This window comes from Hordeum vulgare, chromosome 3H (genome assembly GCF_904849725.1).
Source record: "Hordeum vulgare subsp. vulgare chromosome 3H, MorexV3_pseudomolecules_assembly, whole genome shotgun sequence".
NCBI lineage: Eukaryota > Viridiplantae > Streptophyta > Magnoliopsida > Poales > Poaceae > Hordeum > Hordeum vulgare.
This window is the reverse complement of record NC_058520.1, coordinates 499,125,109-499,146,729: the sequence shown is the minus strand read 5'-3', so window position 1 is coordinate 499,146,729 and position 21,621 is coordinate 499,125,109. Positions and strand designations below refer to the sequence as shown.

The 21,621-nt window shown below is 46.0% G+C and overlaps 1 protein-coding gene across 1 annotated transcript; it reads left to right on the top strand.

The window, feature by feature from the left end:
- Positions 1 to 2,570: 2,570 nt before the first annotated feature.
- On the top strand, positions 2,571 to 5,763 carry LOC123444485 (glutathione S-transferase 1-like). The gene is made up of 3 exons (XM_045121207.1): positions 2,571 to 2,976; positions 4,477 to 4,525; positions 5,119 to 5,763. Exons 1-3 carry the CDS (start codon positions 2,827 to 2,829, stop codon positions 5,556 to 5,558), a joined length of 639 nt encoding a protein of 212 aa, XP_044977142.1. The 5' UTR covers positions 2,571 to 2,826; the 3' UTR covers positions 5,559 to 5,763.
- Positions 5,764 to 21,621: the final 15,858 nt, after the last annotated feature.

Genomic DNA, 21,621 nt, shown 5'->3' with positions numbered 1-21,621 from the left:
TTGTCACTCCGTGTGACGGAGAGGTATCTCGGGGCCCACTCGGTAATACAACATCACACACAAGCCTTGCAAGCAATGTAACTTAATGTAAGTTGCGGGATCTTGTATTACGGAACGAGTAAAGAGACTTGCGGGTAAACGAGATTGAAATAGGTATGCGGATACTAACGATCGAATCTCGGGCAAGTAACATACCGAAGGACAAAGGGAATGACATACGGGATTATATGAATCCTTGGCACTGAGGTTCAAACGATAAGATCTTCGCAGAATATGTAGGATCCAATATGGGCATCCAGGTCCCGCTATTGGATATTGACCGAGGAGTCTCTCGGGTCATGTCTACATAGTTCTCGAACCCGCAGGGTTTGCACACTTAAGGTTCGACGTTGTTTTATGCGTATTTGAGTTATATGGTTGGTTACCGAATGTTGTTTGGCGTCCCGGATGAGATCACGGACGTCACGAGGGTTTCCGGAATGGTCCGGAAACGAAGATTGATATATAGGATGACCTCATTTGGTTACCGGAAGGTTTTCGTGCATTAACGGAAAAGTTTCGGGCTCATCGACAGTGTACCGGGAGTGCCGGGAGGGGTGCCGGGGACCATCGGGAGGGGTGTCACGCCCCAAGGGGTCTCATGGGCTATGGGAAGAGAAAAACTAGCCCCTAGTGGGCTGGAATAAGTTCCCACTAAGGCCCATAAGGTTTGAGAAGGAAAAAACACAAGGTGGAAAGAGTTTCCAAGTGGGAAGGTGGAATCCTACTCCAAGTAGGATTGGAGTAGGACTCCTCCACCTCCAATTTCGGCCAAACCTTTAGGTTTTGAGGCTGCCTCCTCCCCTCCCTCTCACCTATATATACGGAGGTTTTAGGGCTGATTTGAGACGACTTTTCCACGGCAGCCCGACCACATACCTCCACGGTTTTTCCTCTAGATCGCGTTTCTGCGGAGCTCGGGTGGAGCCCTGCTGAGACAAGGTCATCACCAACCTTCGAAGCGCCGTCACGCTGCCGGAGAACTCTTCTACCTCTCCGTCTCTCTTGCTGGATCAAGAAGGCCGAGATCATCGTCGAGCTGTACGTGTGCTGAACGCGGAGGTGTCGTCCGTTCGGTACTAGATCGTGGGACTGATCGCGAGATTGTTCGCGGGGCGGATCGAGGGACGTGAGGACGTTCCACTACATCAACCGCGTTCACTAACGCTTCTGCTGTACGATCTACAAGGGTACGTAGATCACTCATCCCCTCTCGTAGATGGACATCACCATGATAGGTCTTCGTGCGTGTAGGAAATTTTTTGTTTCCCATGCGACGGTCCCCAACACTATCTATATGTATGCATTCAAAAAATAACAACAAGAAAAAGTTGGCGATTATTTTTACCTTTGGGGCATTTCCTCAAACACATTGTGCGCGTCGGCCGCCGGCTCAACAAGTGAGCTCATCGGTGCTTCGGTAGCCGCCGCGGCCGTCGCTCGCCCTGCAAGTTACGACTTGGAGGAGCCGGAGCCGTCCGTTGCCTTGTTCTTCTTCGCGGAAACCTTGCCCTTCTTCGGTCGCGCCGCATTTGGGCGCTTCGAGAGGGGGGCACGTGGCTTCACGATGGGCGCCGGCGCGAGGCCACCCGCCACCGAGGTCATCCGTGGCGTCATGAAAAGGCCGCGCGCGACGCCGGTGCTTGGAGGAGCACCTGCGAAGGCGAAGCCAAAGCTCCCCGCGCTAGGGTTTGCGGCGGCGGCGACGGCCGCGGAGGGGTCGCGGGTGTAGGAAGGGGTGAGGGGGTGCCGGCGAGGGCGTCCATCGGGTCAGTTCGCCGGCGGCGGCGCGGGGTGGGGCGAAGGTGGCATGGTGGAGAGAGTGCAGCGCGAGCGCTCGAGTGTGCGGCGCACGGTAGTGGACGCACCAAATACACGGCGCGCGATGGCGATTCGGACAGCACGTTGTACTCTATATGTCGTGCACGCGTTTATCGCTCGTCCGCTGAAGCCCATTTTGCTATTTTGCGCGCGCTAAAAAAGTTAATTTTACAGCGCGGCGTTGTTTTAGCGCGGCTGTTGGAGACGCTCTAATACCTCGAAGAAGCTTATAAAGATAGGCGTGCGTGTGTATTTTCATAATTGTATGTGATCATCTTCGTTTGAACGCGCCTCTCAAAGGAAAAAAAATGATTGTACGTGTCCAAAAAAGAAAAAAGAACGCGCATCTAGAAAATAAACATATGTAAAAACAAGGAAGTAAACGAAGCAGAGATTGTTCGAAATAAATTTAAATTTCAGCCCCTTGGAAGCGGAGTACTGCATTGCGAGTACTAGAGGCCTAATTGCTACAGTAACGAAGCTTCATCCGAAGAAGCTAAAGTCAATCAATCATCAAAACTAAAAGTGCTGGAGAAAGGAAATGCGCGGATCTCGATGCGCCGCTGGCGCACTACCCACCGTGATCACTTGCGTCGGTCGCCAATCCGAAAAGAATATCTATATAGGAGTATATCAGAAAAACAGAATAGAGTGGAGCACTAGAAAAAGCTCGTGCAAAAACAAGGACGAGTAGTAGTACTACTCGAAATGGTTGAAGAAACGGAAGCCCCTAGAAGCGCGGGGCCCATTGACCAGCCGCACCCTCCACCACACCTCACCTACCCGCTCCCTCTCCCACTCCACCTGCTCCATCGGAAGGGAGCAGCAGTGAGGCTCCATTGCCTATTTAGCCGAGACCCCGAGCGCGGTCATTTCCCCATCCCGTCCCGTCCCATCCCATCCCATCCGAGAAGAAGAGATAGAAAAAAAAAGGTTCGAGGGCGTTGCGGAGTGAGAAGAGACGAGATGGCTCCGGTGAAGCTGTACGGCGCGACCCTGTCGTGGAACGTCACCAGGTGCGTGGCGGCGCTGGAGGAGGCCGGCGTCGAGTACGAGCTCGTCCCCATCAACTTCAGCACCGGCGAGCACAAGAGCCCCGACCACCTCGCCAGGAACGTACGTGCCCTACCATGCCCTCCCCCCCTCTTGAATTTACCATCCGTGTCGATAGTTCGGCGGCCCTGCGCCGTCTGCTTGCCTCTAATCTCACGAGATGATGACGTCGATTCGTTCGGTCCGTCGCTGCCATCGGCGGAGCAAAAAGTCAGCCGACTCCCGCCGTGGGGGGTCGCTTCCATGTCTCCATCACTGTTTATTTTAGCGGGGGCCGGAGAGATGTCGCTGTCGCTCTCGTATAATCTAGCAGTACTGGTATCACGATTGAGACCATGGTCCGATGGGGCGTTTACAGGTCGATGTTGGAGCAGATCCTAGGTTCAGATTGTACTTCGATGAGGACGATACAGGGCGAGTTTTTCCGCAGCTGGTCTCAGATTGGCGAACCATTTGGGCGTGGACCGCGTGGTGGACTAGATTAACTAACACCTCCGGCTCCGCTGCTCCCCAATCTTTTAGTCACTTGAATTTCGCCAACTTACACTGTAGGAAATTTATATTTTCACCACATCCACGTTCCTGCTCCGACGACCCACGCCACTGGTATGCCAAGTGTGTTATTTACATCTTCTCTTAAACCTTGTAAATGTAAATATTTTTGATTCATTATGGAAACTTGATCTGGATGTGCCATTTAGTTTGCTTGTTCATTGGTGCTTTGACAAGTTAATTTTGGAACAAATTGCAAGCTCAAGGAGGAATACAGTCAGCAAATCCCACGCCCTTCCTGCACCCAAGCACCGACAACGCCACCAACCACCCAGTTATATTACAATTGTGTCACTTTTTGCCAATAGATCTCCCCCCTAAACCTTGTACTAAAAACAAAATGATTTGGGTAAAATGTAAAAACTTGATCTAGATTGCCCTTTAATCATCTGCTAGTTCGATTAGAGATTTTATTTTGTAGGTCTTATAGGTTAGTCATCCCTATTCTTTGACTTGTTCCTTATTAATACACCACATACATCCATCAGATTTGCTTGGTGACAGGGAAGGTGTGGTAATAATAGGGTGGGTGTTAAGGTTTGCAAGAAGCATGCTCCTTTCCAGTATGGGCATTCCCTGTGTACCTCACGGAATAAACGATCATTGGTTCAGCAAACTATCTTACAACATTAACCCAGGAGTCCCAAGCAACCTGTGGATGCTCAGAAAGTTGACAGAAAAACGTAAATCAAAACAAAATGTAGCCTGCATTCAGTACCACCTATTACGTCCTGTCGCATTTTTTTGTTGCACAGCCACTACAGCAGCATCTCATGGAGACACTGCAAAAAACATGCATAAGTAGTACTCCCTCTGTACCTAAATAATTGTAGTTGGGGAGAACTAGACTAGTCCCTCCTTAAGTTCTCCTCAACTATAATTATTTAGGTACGGAGGGAGTATTTTGTTTGACCACCTAATCTTAGTGTGATAGTAATCGTGACATGTGGTTTCTGTTTTTAGAGATTTGACATATGATAAAACTGACTGTCTTCATGTTGTTCTCTGCAGCCCTTTGGGCAGGTGCCAGCTTTGCAGGATGGTGACTTGTATGTCTTCGGTATGATCCTATGTCTCGAGACGTTCTCTCTTTTCTACCCCTCATAAACAGAGCTATAAAGGGTCATGATGCTTTTACATTATTGTTGTTGTGGTTTGTTTTGCTGTTAATGTTGTTGCCTTGTAGTATAACAAAGGTAGCATTTCCATGAGCCTTTACTAAAAACAAAGGAACAGATTCATTTGGACTGATGATAAACCTTTAAAGGTGTTCTTCACAAATCAGTATGTGATGACATGAGTAAGAAAACAACGTTGCCTAATTGTTAGCTGCCGCCTGGCATTATAATTAGGAGTTATACCTTTTTGGAGTTTTCATCAACTACCATCGAATGCTTTAGTTCAGAATGATGAGGTAATAATTATAGTTACCAACCACAAGATTGGTCGGAAGACAAAAACATGAGTTATGGTAAGGTTTCCCAAGCAATCATATAGTCTATGCTTACGAGTTCTCATTTGAAATCTAATCAAGTTTAGAAATGATCATTTTACTAGTTTTAGACCTATTTATTGAAATGGGATAAAACAGTACCATACTCCCTTTAGAATCCTCATAACTCTGGTTCTATTTTCTTTTTCTCTTTGTATTAGAATCACGTGCTATTTGCAAGTATGCGTGCCGCAAGAACAAGCCAGAGCTGTTGAAGGAGGGCGACATCAAGGAGTCAGCAATGGTGGATGTGTGGCTCGAGGTGGAGGCCCATCAGTACACCGCCGCTCTGAGCCCCATTCTCTTCGAGTGCCTTATCCATCCTATGCTTGGGGGAGCCACTGACCAGAAGGTCATCGACGACAACCTTGTTAAGATCAAGAACGTGCTGGCGGTGTACGAGGCGCGGCTCACCAAGTCCAAGTACCTGGCTGGAGACTTCCTCAGCCTTGCGGACCTTAACCATGCGTCTGTCACCCTGTGCTTGGCGGCCACACCCTATGCATCTCTGTTTGACGCTTACCCGCATGTGAAGGCCTGGTGGACTGACCTGCTGACGAGGCCGTCCGTCCAGAAGGTCGCTGCGCTGATGAAGCCATGATCTTAGTTTCTGGGGCTTGTTCGTCGAAATAAGCCGAGGTGTGTCACCCCCGATGTGTGCCTTTCCTAGTGTGTGTTCTTGTGATGTGTCCTGGTGTTGAATGTTCAGGCTTGTGCTTGCGATCCTGTCGAATCTTGTACTTAAATGAGCATTCCCGTGCTCTGGTTTGATAATAAATTGTGCCCAGATATTGTCTCAGCCTCAATATTTTCTCATCTGTTGCTTTGATGATATGTCCATTAGCCATTTATTAGCTGCCTGTGTATCTTGATTCTATTTTTTTGAGAATCACTTCTTTTTAGAATCGTGATTATTTTCTGAGAATCTATGTATCCTACTTGGATGTAAGAAGGGATCTGCTTTGGAAGAAGCAGCGAAAATCTGAAGGCGATCCATAAGATTGGGAACCTGTTCGTGCCATTTGATCCTCCTATGTTGAATTGTTTCAACGGTCAAAGAGCACCATATGATTCTCATATATTTGACAGTGTGCATCCGTACCTAGGGTTTTCACCCCGGGACTCGAGACAAACCACCAAATAGAAATCAGGATGTGTTGTGGCCACCATTTCCCACGACCCCGGCAGCTACATATGCGTAGCATGATTTTACGTGAGACACCACACAAATGAAGACCGTGCGTGATTGTCGCCACGAGAGGCTCGAAACGTCAAGGGTCGACGTCACACAAACGACGAAGGTGTGCGACGAAGATTGGTGAGGGAGGAAGGTCACCGGCACCGCTAAGATCCCAATTCGGGACACTTCATCAGTACGACACACACCCCGAAGGTTATTTTATGCACAGTCGCATATAATTCAATCATAAATATGTTTTTTTTTACCTCTGCATCACTCGCAAAGATGTCGGTCGCATCCTTGAGCCCGAGATGTGTCATGTCGAGATGTTCGTCGGCCATCCGAAGAGCATCCCGCTTCTTGGATGTGAAGACTCGGTTGTTCCACGAGGCCTTCTTGCCCCAATAGTGCAACACGCACTCATACTCGAAAGAAGTCAACGACATCTCCGAGAACTCCTCCTAGTCATATCTTGTGTATTGGTCCGAGCAGTTGGTTGTGGGGAAGGAACGAGCCTAGATGTCGCTTCTACCATGAGGGACATGTGCACATCAATACATCATCCTCAACAACCGAAGGAGACCCGCAGATGGATTAGGGCTTGATATATGACGTGTTTTTTCAACAAGGATCCATCCTTAAGGCGAAATGCAAGTAAAATGCTTACTAAATAGGTACATGATGATTTCGCGACACCCGCTCTTCTGGATTTTCTCATCTTTCAAGGATCAGTTGGGGGGGGGGGGCTCTAGAGTCTAGAGCATGCTGGCCTAAGATGGATCCGCCTGATGTGAAGACCCCATGCGCTTTCTCGAGCGACCTTCCATGGATGAAGGGATTGTTGAAGTGTATATATGGATTGCCAAACCCCTTCCGTTAGTTCAAACTTTTGATTGCGTTGGCTAGTTGCTGCTGGCTACGCCTATAGGGATTTCCTTGGCAAATATGCAAAAGATTCCCCCGCGGCCTTGGAGCCTTGCGTTGGTGTTCCCTTGAAGAGGAAGGGGTGATGTAGCACAGCGGCGGTAAGTATTTCCCCTTAGTTTGAGAACCAAGGTATCAATCCAGTAGGAGGATCGCGTCAAGTCACAAGTACCTGCACAAACACAAAGAGCATGCACCCAATGCTATGAAGGGGTTGTCAATCCCTTATAGATTGTTTGCAAAGTGAGAACTGAAAGCAAAAAGTAAACAAAGCAAAGTAAAAGTAAAAGCTGAGATGATAACTGTGAATAGACCCGGGGGCCGTAGTGTTCACTAGTGGCTTCTCTCATGAAAGCATGTAGACGGTGGGTGAACGAATTATTGTCGAGCAATTGATAGAACCGCGCAAAGTCATGACTTTATCTATGGCAATGATCATACATATAGGCATCACGTCCAAAACAAGTAGACCGATACTTTCTGCATCTACTACTATTACTCCACACGTCGACCGCTATCCAGCATGCATCTAGTGTATTGAGTTCATAAGAACAGAGTAACGCCTTAAGCAAGATGACACGATGTAGATGGACAATCTCAAATCTATGATGAAAGCCCATCTTGTTACCCTTGATGGCAACAACAGGATGCGTGCCTTGCTGCCCCTTCTGTCACTGGGAAAGGTCACCGCACGGTATGAACCCAAAACCAAGCACTTCTCCCATTACAAGAATCATAGATCTAGTTGGCCAAACAAAACCCAAGACTCGGAGAGACTTACAAGGATATCAAATCATGCATATAAGAAATCAGCAAAGACTCAAATATAATTCATAGATAATATGATCACAAATCCACAATTCATCGGATCTCGACAAACACACCGCCAGAGAGGATTACATCGGATAGATCTCCATGAAGATCATGGAGAACTTTGTATTGAAGATCCAAGAGAGAGAAGAAGCCATCTAGCTACTAACTACGGACCTGTAGGTCTGAAGTAGACTACTCACGAGTCATTGGAGAGGCAATGATGTTGATGTAGAAGCCCTCCAGCTCCAAAGTCCCCTCCGGCAGGGCACCGGGAAGGGTCTCCAGATGAGATCTCGCGGAAACGGAAGCTTGCGGCGGCGAAAAAGTGGTTTCGTGGACGCTCTTATTTTTTCTGGGATTTTAGAGAATATATAGGCCAAAGAGCTAGGGCAGGGGAGCTCCAGGGAGGCCACAAGCCTGGTAGCCGCGGGCCCCCTGGCCGCGGCTACACGGCTTGTGGGCTCCCTGTGGGCCTCCTGCCTTGGCCCTCAAGTCCCTCGATCTTCTTCTGTTCTGGAAAAATTCATTTCGGGGATTTTATTCCGTTTGGACTCCGTTCCAAAATCAGATATGAAAAGAGTCAAAAACACAGAAAAAACAGGAACTGGCACTTGGCACTGAATTAATAAGTTAGTCCCAAAAAAGATATAAAAGGTATATAAAACATCCAAAGTTGACAAGATAACAACATGAAACCATCAAAAATTATAGATACGTTTGAGACGTATCAAGCATCCCCAAGCTTAACTCCTGCTCGTCCTCGAGTAGGGAAGTGATAAAGAATGATTTTTTGATGCTTTCATGCTACCTAGCATAGATGTACTTTGTAACTCCTCTTATGTGACATGAATGTTCAGATCCGTTAGATTCAAAACAATAGTTTGCTATTGACGTGGAGACAATAATACTTCAAGCAAACTAGCTAGGTAATCATGAACTTTCAAAATAACAAGGCCAAAAGAAAGTTATCCCTACAAAATCATATAGTCTGGCTATGCTCTATCATCCTTGCACAACGAATTTAAATCATGCACAACCTCGGTATTGGACAAGTAATTGTTTTCACACCTTTACTTTCTCAAACCTTTTCAACTCTCACGCAATACATGAGCGTGAGCCATGATTTTAGCACTATAAGTGGAATGGAGTGTGGTGGAGGTTGCAAGGCAAACAAGGAGAAGATGGTCACATTGACTAGGCATATCATTGAGCTATGGAGATGCTCATCAATAGATATCAATGTGAATGAGTAGGGATTGCCATACAAATGATGCACTAGATCTAAGAGTATGTGAAAGCTCTTAAAGAAAACTAGTGGGTGTGCATCCAACTTGCTTTCTCACGAAGACCTAAGGCAATTTTGAGGACGCCCGTCATTGGAATATACAAGCCAAGTTATATAATGAAAAATTCCCACTAGCTATATGGTGGTGACAAAACGAGAGACTCTCAATCATGAAGATCATGGTGCTTAATATGAAGCACAAGTGTGGAAACGAGATAGTAGCATTGTCCCTTCTCTCTTTTTTTCTTTTTTTTTGGTGGGCTCTTTGGCCTTTTTTTTGGTGGGCATCTTTGGCCTCTTTTTGTAAATGGGCTTCGCTGGCCTCTTTTATTTCCTTACATGGGACAATGTTCCATCAGTGATGATCATCACACTTACAACTCAAAACTTAGAGCAATGATGACTCTATATGAAATGCCTTCGGTAGTGTACCGTGACTATGATCTAGCATGGCATAGACATCAATGGAAACATCATGCTAACTATCTTATGATCATGCAATGACAATGTAGAAGTGGTGGCACATGTCATGGTGGTAGTTGCATGGCAATATATCTCGGAATGGCTTTGAAAAAGCCATAGTAGGTAGGTATGGTGGCTGTTTTGAGGGAGGCTAATGGTGGGTTTTATGCACCGACGAAAGTTGCACGACACTAAAGAAGATAGTGATGGTGGAAGGTGAAAGTGCATCTAAACCATGGACTCAACATTAGTCATGAATAACTCGTATACGTGTTGCAAAAGTTTTAGTAGTAATCGAAACAAAGCATTCAACGCATACTCCTAGGGGAAGGGTTGGTAGGTATAAACCATCGCGCGATCCCGACCGCTACACAAAGGATGACAATCAATAAACTAATCATGCTCAGACTTCATCACATAGCGGTTCACCATACGTGCATGCTACGGGAATCACTAACTTCAACACAAGTATTTCTAGATCCACAACACCTTACTAGTATAACTCCAATATTACCACAACCACAACTCAAAACTAATTGAGAGGAATCAATCTTCTCTAACTACTCAATGCACATGAAGGTGGAAGTTTTCATATCCCTTTGGATAACTACCCCTTTTGAGACTACTTTCATAGCATAGATCAACTACCACGCCACGCACTGACGTGCTCCAAAAGATAGAAGTGAAGCACATAGAGCAAAATCAACTAGCTCAAAAGATATATGTGAAGCTCGACACGGTGAGTGCATGTCTCTCTCTCTAGGTGTGCAGCAAGGAAGATTGTGACAAAACAAAAATAAAAGACTCCTACGATACAAGACGCTCCAAGCAAAACACATAACATGCGGTGAATAAAAATATAGTCCCAAGCAACGTTACCGATGGATTGAAGACGAAAGAGGGGATGCCTTCCCGGGGCATCCCCAAGCTTAGGATTTTTCGGCATCCTTGAATCAACTTGGGGTGCCTTGGGCATCCCCAAGCTTGAGATCTTGCCACTCTTTATCTCTTTGTCCATAAGAACTTCACCCAAAACTTGAAAACTTCACAACACGAAACTTAAACAGAAACTCGTGATATCATTAGTATAAGAAAGCAAATCACCACTTCCTTAGGTATTGTAGAAAACTTAAATTCTACTTATGTTGATGTTGGGTTACTGTATTTTCAACCTTCCATGGCTAATACCCCCCGATACTATCCATAGTTTCATCAAAATAAGCAACCAACTCAACAAAAACAGAATTTGTTAACAGCAGACCAGTCTGTAGCAATCTGTATACTTCGTATACTTATGGTACTTCAACAATTCTGAACAATTACGACAGTCTGAAGAATTTGCGTAGAAATCAGCAGCCAAAAGAATCACCTCAAAAGCTCTCACAGAAAAAAAATGAAAATTCTTTTCGTGACCAGAAAGTTTCTGGCTTTTCCAGCATGATCAAACGATCATCCCCAAGACTAATCATAACGGTTTCACTTGGCACAAACGCAAAAGAAACACAAAAAACACAATCATAACAGAATTATGAAAGTGTGGAAAACACAAAACAAAAAGAAAAAGGATAGATTCGTTGGGTTGCCTCCCAACAAGCGCTATTGTTTAACGCCCTTAGCTAGGCATAAGGTGATGGAATCACGTATAGTCATCTTTGGTGCTCAAACCATAAGTAGCCCTCATCATAGATTCATAAGGCAATCTTATTTTCTTTCTAGGAAAATGCTCCATGCCCTTATTTAAAGGAAATTGAAATCTAATATTCCCTTTCTTCGTTTCGATGATAGCACCAATAGTCCTTAGGAAAGGTCTACCAAGAATAATGGGACATGAAGGATTACAATCTATGTTAAGTACAATGAAATCCACGGGTACATAGTTCTTATTTGCAACAATAAGAACATCATTGATCCTTCCCATGGGTTTCTTGACAGTAGAATCCGCAAGACGCAAATTAAGAGAACACTCTTCAATCTCATGAAAACCAAGAATATCACATAAAGACTTTGGAATCACGGAAACAATAGCACCCAAATCACACAAAGCATTGCATTCATAGTTTTTGATTTTGATTTTGATAGTAGGTTCCCACTCATCATGAAGTTTTCTAGGTATAGAGACTTCTAATTCGAGTTTATCTTCAAGAGATTTCATCATAGCATCTATGATATGTGCGGTAAAGGCTTTGCTTTGGCTATAAGCATGTGGAGAGTTTGCAATGGATTGCATCAAGGAAATGCATTCAAACAAGGAGCAACTATCATAATTGAATTCCTTGAAATCCAAAGTGGGAGTTTCATTACTACCCAATATTTTGATTTCTTCTACTCCACTCTCCACACCTTTATCATCAAGATAGGTGGACTCTGAATCATTGGGGCGTTTCTCAACCAAAGTGTATTCATATCCAGCCCCTTCGTCAATAGGTTTGACACGCGAAAACAAAGATTCAAGAAGAGTCACACCAAGCACTTTAAGATCTTCGTGATTTGCATCACCAGAACGCACCCTTTTAAATCATTCATGCCTAGCGCGGATTTGGGCGGTTCTTTCTTTGCTCTCATTCATGGAGACACGCATAGCTTTTAAAGTTTCATCCAAGTTAACCTTGGGAGGAGCACATCTAACTTTCAAAGCATCAATATCACAAGACATCCTATCAACGCTCTTAGCCAAAATCGTCTATTTTTAGTAGTTTTTCCTCTATGGACGCATTGAAAATCTTTTGAGAGTTGATGAACTCTTGGATATCACTCTCTAAATTAGAGGGTAATTTGTTATGCTTTCCATAAGTGTTGTTGTAGGAATTGCCATAGCTGTTAGAGGCGTTACTAGGAAAAGGCCTAGGAACATAGTTTCCTCTAAAAGCATTGTTGTTGTCAAAATTGTTCCTACCAACAAAACTAACGTCCAAACTAGCGTTGCTACTCTCAATCAAGGAAGACAGTGGCATGTCATAAGGATCTAAAGGAGCATTTCTACTAGCAACAAAATTCATCAACTCGTCCATCTTAGCACTAAGCGAGTTAATTTCTTCTATAGCGTGTACCTTTTTGCTAGCAGGTGTCCTTTCAGTGTGCCACTGAGAGTAGTTGGTCATGATATTGTCTAGGAGTTTTGTAGCTTCTCCTAACGTGATTTCCATGAACGTTCCACCTAAGGCGGAGTCCAAGATATTTTGAGAGGCAAAATTCAAACCAGCGTAAAAGATTTGTATAATCATCCACAAACTCAAGCCATGAGCGGGACAATTTCTAATCATTAACTTCATCCTCTCCCAAGATTGTGCAACGTGTTCATGATCAAGTTGCTTGAAATTCATGATACCGTTACGGAGAGAGATAATCTTAGTCGGCAGAAAATACTTGGATATGTAAGCATCTTTGCACTTATTCCAAGAATCGATACTATTTTTAGGCAAAGAAGAAAACCAAGTTTTTGCACGATCTCGCAAAGAGAACGGAAAAGGCTTCAATTTAACAACATCATTATCCACATCTTTCCTCTTTTGCATATCGCAAAGTTCAATGAAAGTGTTAAGATGGATGCGGCATCTTCACTAGGAAGGCTAGAAAATTGCTCTTTCATAACAAGATTCAGCAAGGCAGCATTGATTTCATATGATTCCGCACTAGTGGCGGGAGCAATCAGAGTACTAATAAAATCATTATTATTAGTATTCGAGAAGTCGCAAAGTTTGGTGTTTTCAGCCATGATGACTTCAACAAACATACAAGAACACAAGCAAACAAGAAATCTGGCAAAGGAAAACGACAAAAGGCAAAAGAAAACGGCAAAGGAGAAAGGCAAATGAAAACGGCAAATGTGAAGTGGGGGAGAGGAAAACGAGAGGCAACTGGCAAAAAAGGTAAATGCAAGAGATGAGTTTGTGACACTTACTTGGATAGATCTTGACTTGATCTCTTCCCGGCAACGACGCCAGAAATCCTTCTGCTCCTGGCTACACCTATAGGGATTTCCTTGGCAAATATGCAAAGGATTCCCCTGCGGCCTTGGAGCCTTGCATTGGTGTTCCCTTGAAGAGGAAAGGGTGATGTAGCACAATGGCGGTAAGTATTTCCCTCAGTTTGAGAACCAAGGTATCAATCCAGTAGGAGGATCGCGTCAAGTCACAAGTACCTGCACAAACACATAGAGCTTCCACCCAACACTATGAAGGGGTTGTCAATCCCTTATAGATTGTTTGCAAAGTGAGAATTGAAAGGAAAAACTAAACAAAGCAAATAAAAGTAAAAGCTGAGATGATAATTGTGAATATACCCGGGGGCCGTAGTGTTCACTAGTGGCTTCTCTCATGAAAGCAAGTAGACGGTGGGTGAACGAATTACTGTTGAGCAATTGATAGAACCACGCAAAGTCATGACGTTATCTATGGCAATGATCATACATATAGGCATGACGTCCAAAACAAGTAGACCTATACTTTCTGCATCTACTACTATTACTCCACACGTCGACCACTATCTAGCATGCATCTAGTGTATTGAGTTCATAAGAACAGAGTAACGCCTTAAGCGAGATGACATGATGTAGATGGACAATCTCAAATATATGATGAAAGCCCATCTTGTTACCCTTGATGGCAACAACACGATGCGTGCCTTGCTGCCCCTTCTATCACTGGGAAAGGTCACCGCACGGTATGAACCCAAAACCAAGCACTTCTCCCATTGCAAGAATCATAGATCTAGTTGGCCAAACAAAACCCAAGACTTGGAGAGACTTACAAGGATATCAAATCATGCATATAAGAAATCAACAAAGACTCAAATATAATTCATAGATAATCTGATCACAAATCCACAATTCATCGGATCTCGACAAACACACCGCCAAAGAGGATTACATCGGATAGATCTCCATGAAGATCATGGAGAACTTTGTATTGAAGATCCAAGAGAGAGAAGAAGCCATCTAGCTACTAACTACAGACCCGTAGGTCTGAAGTAGACGACTCACGAGTCATTGGAGAGGCAACGATGTTGATGTAGAAGCCCTCCAGCTCCAAAGTCCCCTCCGACACGGCACCGGGAAGGGTCTCCAGATGAGATCTCGCGGAAACGGAAGCTTGCGGCGGCGGAAAAGTGGTTTCGTGGACGCTCTTATTTTTTTTAGGATTTTAGTGAATATATAGGCCAAAGAGCTAGGGCAGGGGAGCTCGACGGAGGCCACAAGCCTGGTAGCCGCGGGCCCCCCTGGCCGCGGCTACAGGGCTTGTGGGCTCCCTGTGGGCCTCCTGCCTTGGCCCTGAAGTCCCCCGATCTTCTTCTGTTCTGGAAAAATTCATTTCGGGGATTTTATTCCGTTTGGACTCCGCTCCAAAATCAGATCTGAAAAAAGTCAAAAACATAGAAAAAACAGGAACTGGCACTTGGCACTGAATTAATAAGTTAGTCCCAAAAAAGATATAAAAGGCATATAAAACATCCAAAGTTGACAAGATAACAACATGAAACCATCAAAAATTATAGATACGTTTGAGACGTATCACTAGTGCATAAACCTTAACATGGTATCACAACCTAAGGACTTGAGTTCAAGTCCCCGCTTTCAGAGTTTATCTAAAAAATTGTTGTTGACCCCTTTGTCCACGTATACACCTCTTGAGCCATACCTCTGAGTTCGTCCATATGTTGACTTTCCCCGTCACTCGTGAGAGGGTGTCTTGAAGTGTATATGTGGATTGTCTAACCCTTTGCACCAGTTCAGATTTTTGGTTGCGTTGTCTAGTGCATGAATCTTAACAGTGTTGACGTTGCCCCTGGGCCGAGGAGCATTCACACTAGGATCTTGTCTTGTCAGACCGGGGCGACCAACTTCTGCAGCATCGACTTGAAATGGAGCTCCGCCCTGGTGGTGTATGATCAAAATGATGTCCTTGACATTTAAGCCGACCTGATAAGTAATGCCATCGCATTGGGTGGTGACGATGTTATTGTCCTCGACTTGGCCGTGCTCCTGCCAATCTGGATTCCTGGTGTTTGGTCAAGGAACCGGGAAGTGGAGCTTGGTAGACCATAGCCTCCATTCCTGTTGAACAGAAGTATACAACCATCAGCATGAAGTATGTTAGAATTGTGTCGAATATTTGTACAAGTTAGGTTTGATTTGGACTTGGATTTGGACTATGCGTAAATTGGGTAGGAGTCGTGTCCTATTAGGACTCATGTACCCCTAGGCCTCTTACATAATGAGAGGGTAGACACACGATGTAACCTATGCCAACATAATAGCACATGCACGCAGGGGGAGCAGGTGGCGTGTGTCGTCGCCCGGGCGACCGGGGTGCGGTATTATAGCGGTGTCATGAGGGGAGCACATGTAGTCAGGCCTTGGGGATGTAGCCGTATCGGTGAACCTCGTTAACAAATCTTGATGTCGTGCCTTGTGTGATTGCTTGGTCCCCGATAGATCGATGATACGCCTCGAATTTATTTTCACAAGTGGTATCAAAGCAAGGTTGAAGGAGGCATTGTTGATCTAGAGGGAGGGTGGATGTGTTCACATGGATTTATGGGCTTGAGAGCTGATAGGGTCATTGTAAGGCGTTGTCGTGCAGAATAATCGAAATTTGCAGAACACGTTGATGAGGAGGTTGGCTAGGGCGCGTTATTCGATGGCAACGTGAAGGCATCCATTGAAGGCTGACTTGGTTCGCTGATTTAGTTTGTTACAAGTGATCGTGTATTAGTGGCCGGAAGCGGTGATCAAAGCAATCAGGAGGCACGAGCTCGGGCGAAAACAACGACAGCGGAATCGTGCAAAAGCCGGGAGTCTCGACGAGATCGGGTCGATCCACGCGGATTTGGACGAGCGGCGCTACAGTTTAGGAGAGCTAGGGCAGCGACTCGATCGATCGGCAGCCAGTGTTCTGGTCGGCAAGGCTCATACAAGGTGGAGGCCTAGGTGCACGTGGCAGATGATGTGGGCCCCTGAGAGCATTGAGCGTGGCCCATACGGCGCTGGAGGCGTGTGCTGGATGGTTTAGGGCCAGTTCTTTTGAGTGATGCTATAGAAATAAGCTCTTGTGGAAATAAGCTAGAAATAAACTCCCGTGGAAATAAGCTTGAGATAATAAGCTAACAAGTTCTTTTCAATGCCGATTTTTTAGCTTATCTGTGGTATGGTCTACGAAAATTATGTAATGCCCTTGACACATTCAAAATAACAACAGCAGGACATACACATCAACCAAATTATGTCTCTAAAATTTGTACTAACATGGCACAATCTACAACATCCAATCAACACATCCTTACCATAGCAAATCTAGATAATTTTTTTGTAAAAAAATCCACATGAGCTGCACACCTTGTCGGACGTCATGCTCACAGCCTAACCAGGAGGAGGGGATGGGGAACGGGGGTCCTTCTATGGAGTATGACGTCAGCCGGAGTGGGTCACCAGCCGTCGGAGTGGAACCCTGGCCGGACCGGGCCAGGAGCTTCTGGTGGACACCAACGGAGAGAGGGGACGCGCCCTACGGAGGATTCACACCTGAGGGAGCTGGGATGGGAGATGCAGGCCTACCCACAGGCCATGTCGTCAGATGGGATCCGAGGACAAGCGGCAGCGGCGGTGCCTCGAGGAACCCTAGGCGAGAGCGAGAGAACAAGGGAGTGTGAGAGGGAGGGGATCGAGTGCGAGCTACTCTATCGTTTTTTCCCGTCGAGAACGGTCCCAATGCGGGCCTAGGCAGTGGCAATTTTGGCATAATAACATCAAACAACAAGGCCACTTTGTTATACCCTTTCATTTTAAGTGAGAAGCTTGTGAGAAGCTGCGGGAAGCTAGCCGAACCCAACTTTTTTCTCTTGTACACGAACATGAGATGAAAATAAGTTAAGCTAGATTTTCCAAAACGAGTTTTTTTGGATTATTTTGACAATAAATTGTAAAAAGTTGGAAAAGAACTGGCCCTTAATCAGGAGCTGCAAAGGCTGAGCTGTGTTCAACCATGCGAGTGGAGCGCACATACGTGGGATTTGTTGCTGATAAAGGCCGGTACGCGGAGGCTAGAAGCAAATTAATCACAGAACAGAAACAAATCACATGGATAGCTTTGCATGTGGTATAAGTATGTTGGCTGAAGGAAAAAAACAACATCAAGCATAGGAGATTGTGCCAAGAGAAGCACCACCACATGAGGACCAAAGGATATTTTCCTGGTTGGATTTTACGGTAGGAGTGGAGTAACTTGGTAAGCATAGCAATGGCATTTGAAGGTGTTGTAGAAGCCATAGCATCTAAGATGGAAGTATTGTGTGATGGTTGAAGATTCATAGAAGATAACTTGAGAGCCTAGAGTATGTCATGGTAGATCCTGCATATATAGGGCGTTCAAGGCAATGCACAGATGTGTGAGGTGGACACAACGCATGGTGAAGCATGATTGAGTTGGGTAATTTTGGCTGGGTTGGACTGGACAGTCTGATGGGTCGACGGGGATGTAGGTCAAAGCGGAAGAAAACGGTGATTTCAACGAGGACAATGGCATAGGAGCGTGATGTTGATTTTGGCCAACTTCTGGGGCATGGAAACATGTGGTGCATGCCTGGGGGCTTGTGCGGCTCCGACAAGACTATGACGCAAGGTCGATTCGAGGAAGTGTACACATGAGAGCTTCAAGTCGACAGTGCGCGAGGTAGCACAACCAGCTACATGGAGTCATGCTGAAGGTGGGGCTGGAATCTAATGGGTGACTTCACTCTATGCTGATGGAGGGGCTATGACGTAAGAATTCGGAGAATCGTAGCCTATTTCAGTGGGACAACGCGAGACACGTGGATAGGGGTGGGTACTATCGTGGGAATGATCCTCATAATAGTACCGGGGTTATAAATGAGGGGCGGAGCCTAGCTATGGCGCAGTGGATACACTCAGATGTATGAGTTCAGGCCCCACTCGAGAGTGGTAACGACCCTACGTCTCGAGCCCGGAGGCTAGTGTTTGCTTATGGGTGTGTGAGATTATAGAATGCTCAACCCTTGTCCAGGAGCTTGGGTGCGACTTATATAGAGTGCACCATGACTGACCGAGCACCATTACAAAGGTGAGTTAATGCAAATAACTACAAAATTTATGAGTAACAACAACTCTAACTCCGATGTTACTGGTAACACACGTCTTCCATGCACTTCATGTGGTAGTTTAAGTCTGTAGCCGTTGGAGTCTCTTCGCCGTCCAAGCCTTGCTGTAGTCAGAGTGTCGTGGTACGTTTGACTGACAGAAGACAATCCGAGTGACCTTGTACAAGCTAAGTGAGAACTTTCTTGTACGAGTGAGACCATGACTGCACCGGTAGCTTTGGGAATATTGATGTCCATGTGGGGTCTTAGGTGGGCCGTGGGATGCATGTCCGTGGGCCTACCCCTAATGTACAACCCCGTGAGTAGCCCCTGAATCGGTTGAGGTTTTACTAGCCGAGTGGATGACACTCCTTAGTGTCCTCGGTGTCTCAGGGACGCCGAGGTTGTAGCTCGGGGCTACTTCACTCGGACTCTTAGTAAACCACTATGGATTCAAGAGTGAACAAATCCGAGTGTTTGAGCATGTTTGCATGCCTGTAATCGGTAATAACTGAGTATCTTTCAGGAAGATGGATTGACGATTAGGACGATCGTGAACTCAGAGCTTCGAATGCCCAACGGCGAGATAGGAGATCCCACTTGTGCTATTGTGAGGGCGATCGGGTCGCCTTCTCGTTTTATCTGAATGATTGAGGTCCCATGGAAGGACGAGTTGCAGGATGTTTTGCTCACCTCATTTTGTGTCGTGGATTTAGAATCCATTTGGGTTATGAGGGAGGCAGCATCTCCGCGCTTTTTGAATTGAAGGAGCGCACACGAGGGGAGGAAACGTCAGCGACATGGGTAGTGGAGGTAGCGGAGAGGCACCTCCATTTCCGCGCATGAGATGTCGCTGTCGTGACATAGGTGTGCTATCCCAGGGATCCTGTGGATCCCCCTCGTACCGGTGAGGTACTTGTTGGTGTATCTCCGGGTGGTGTATAAAAGGGACAAGGTAGAGAGGGGAGAGGATCACACTTCCAGATCTTGTCCATCTCCATCTCCTCTCCGAACCTTGCCGATGTAGTTGAGAGGTCTTCCCCGTCTCGAGCTTCCTCCTGCCTCGCCCATATCGCCACGCGACATGGTGAAGGGTGCAACAGTGAAGGCCGAGCGGGCCAAGAAGGGTTCGCGCGGGTCTTCATCGGGTGTCGGGGCGCTCTCGTCGGGTTGGATTCAAGGCGACTCTATGTCATCCCCAGTCTGCAAGGGGCGCATGCAGGAGCTGGAGAGTGAAGGTCTGGTGGTCCCAGGGAGCTGGCAACTGTCGGAAGAGGGCGAGCGGGATCCCGTGCCGAGGGGCGACGAGCGAGCGCTCCTCGTCACCCATGTGGAAAGAGGTTTTTCTATGCCCCCGCATCTATTCTTCCGCGCATTCCTGGACTTCTTTGGAGGGCAGCTTCATCATCTCCCTCCCTAATGTTGTCTCGTACTTAGCTTCCTTCGTGTCCTTGTGCGAGAACTTCCTAGGATGCTATCCGCATCGGTGATACGTCCCAAACGTATCTATAATTTATGCTTGCTCCATGCAAGTTTTGGGTGATATTGCTATGTGTTTTGTACACTTTCATATCTTTTTCAACATATTTGGACTAACCTACTAACTCAGTGCACCCAGTGCCAGTTTCTGTCTGCTGATGTGTGTGAATTGCAGGTTTATACCCATATTTACAGATTCCACAGAAAATATATAAAAACGAGTGTTCCAAAAGACTCCAGACGCTCGAAGGAGAGCCACAGGGGGGCCACCCCCCACCCAGGCGGCCACCTGGCGCGGCCTAGGGGGAGGCCGCGCCACCAGGCTGCCTGGGCAAGTGGCACCTCCCCTGGCGCCCCCCTTTGGCCCTATTTTTACCCCCGTGGAGGAAACCCTAATTCGATAACCCTTTTCTCCATAAGCAATTCCAATCTCCGCCGCCATCGCCAACAAGTTTCGGGGGACCAAAATTCCTATGCCGGCACCGTGCTGGGATGGGGAAGTGCCCCCGGATTCATCTCCATCGACGTTGCTTCCTACCTCCATGAAGCGGGAGTAGTTCCTCCTCGGGGCTGAGGTCTTCTACATTAGCTATGTGGTTAATTCTCTCTCCCATGATGTGATCTTGATTGTGATCATAGGCTATGTTAATCTAGGGTGATCCCATGATGTTTCCCCTTCTTCTATGTATTTGATTGATGTACTCAGTTGATCTTATCTAGTATAATCTCCGAGACCATGGTGACAACGGTCTATTGGACATGGATTAGAAGAATATCTTCATGAGTGATTTCCTCTTTTGTGAATTGATTGAAGATTGAGAGTCTCTTGGTGCTTGTCTTTGACTATCCTTGACATATGTTGTGGTGATTGTGGTACTCTCTTTGGATGGCCGTGGTGACATTGGCAAATCCATAGATGAGAACTACGAACACTGAGGTGTGCTTTTGTAGCCATACATGATTCTCGTCCTCTCTTGATCACAAAGGAATGACCTCCGAGTACGTCTCCATTGCATGTTTTAGTGGAAATATCATGTGATTAGACTATGTCAATGTTGTTGGGAGTTGCCACTAGTGAAAGTATGAAGCCTAGGCCTTGTTTCTCACCATTGTTACACCGTTTGTGCTACTTTTGTCACTTGCTACCTTGCTGTAATTTTTTATTACAGATTTATATTACCTTGCTTTGCCACACCTATCACCCATATTTTACCATCTCTCCGTTGAACTATTGCACCTATACAATTTACCATTGTATTAGGTGTGTTGGGGACACAAGAGACTTCTTGTTTCTTAATTGCAGGGTTGCTTGAGAGAGACCATCTTCAACCTCTACTTCCCTGAGTTCGATAAACCTTAGGTCATCCACTTGAGGGAAATTGCTCATGTCCTACAAACCTCTGCGCTTGGAGGCCCAACATAGTCTACAAGAAT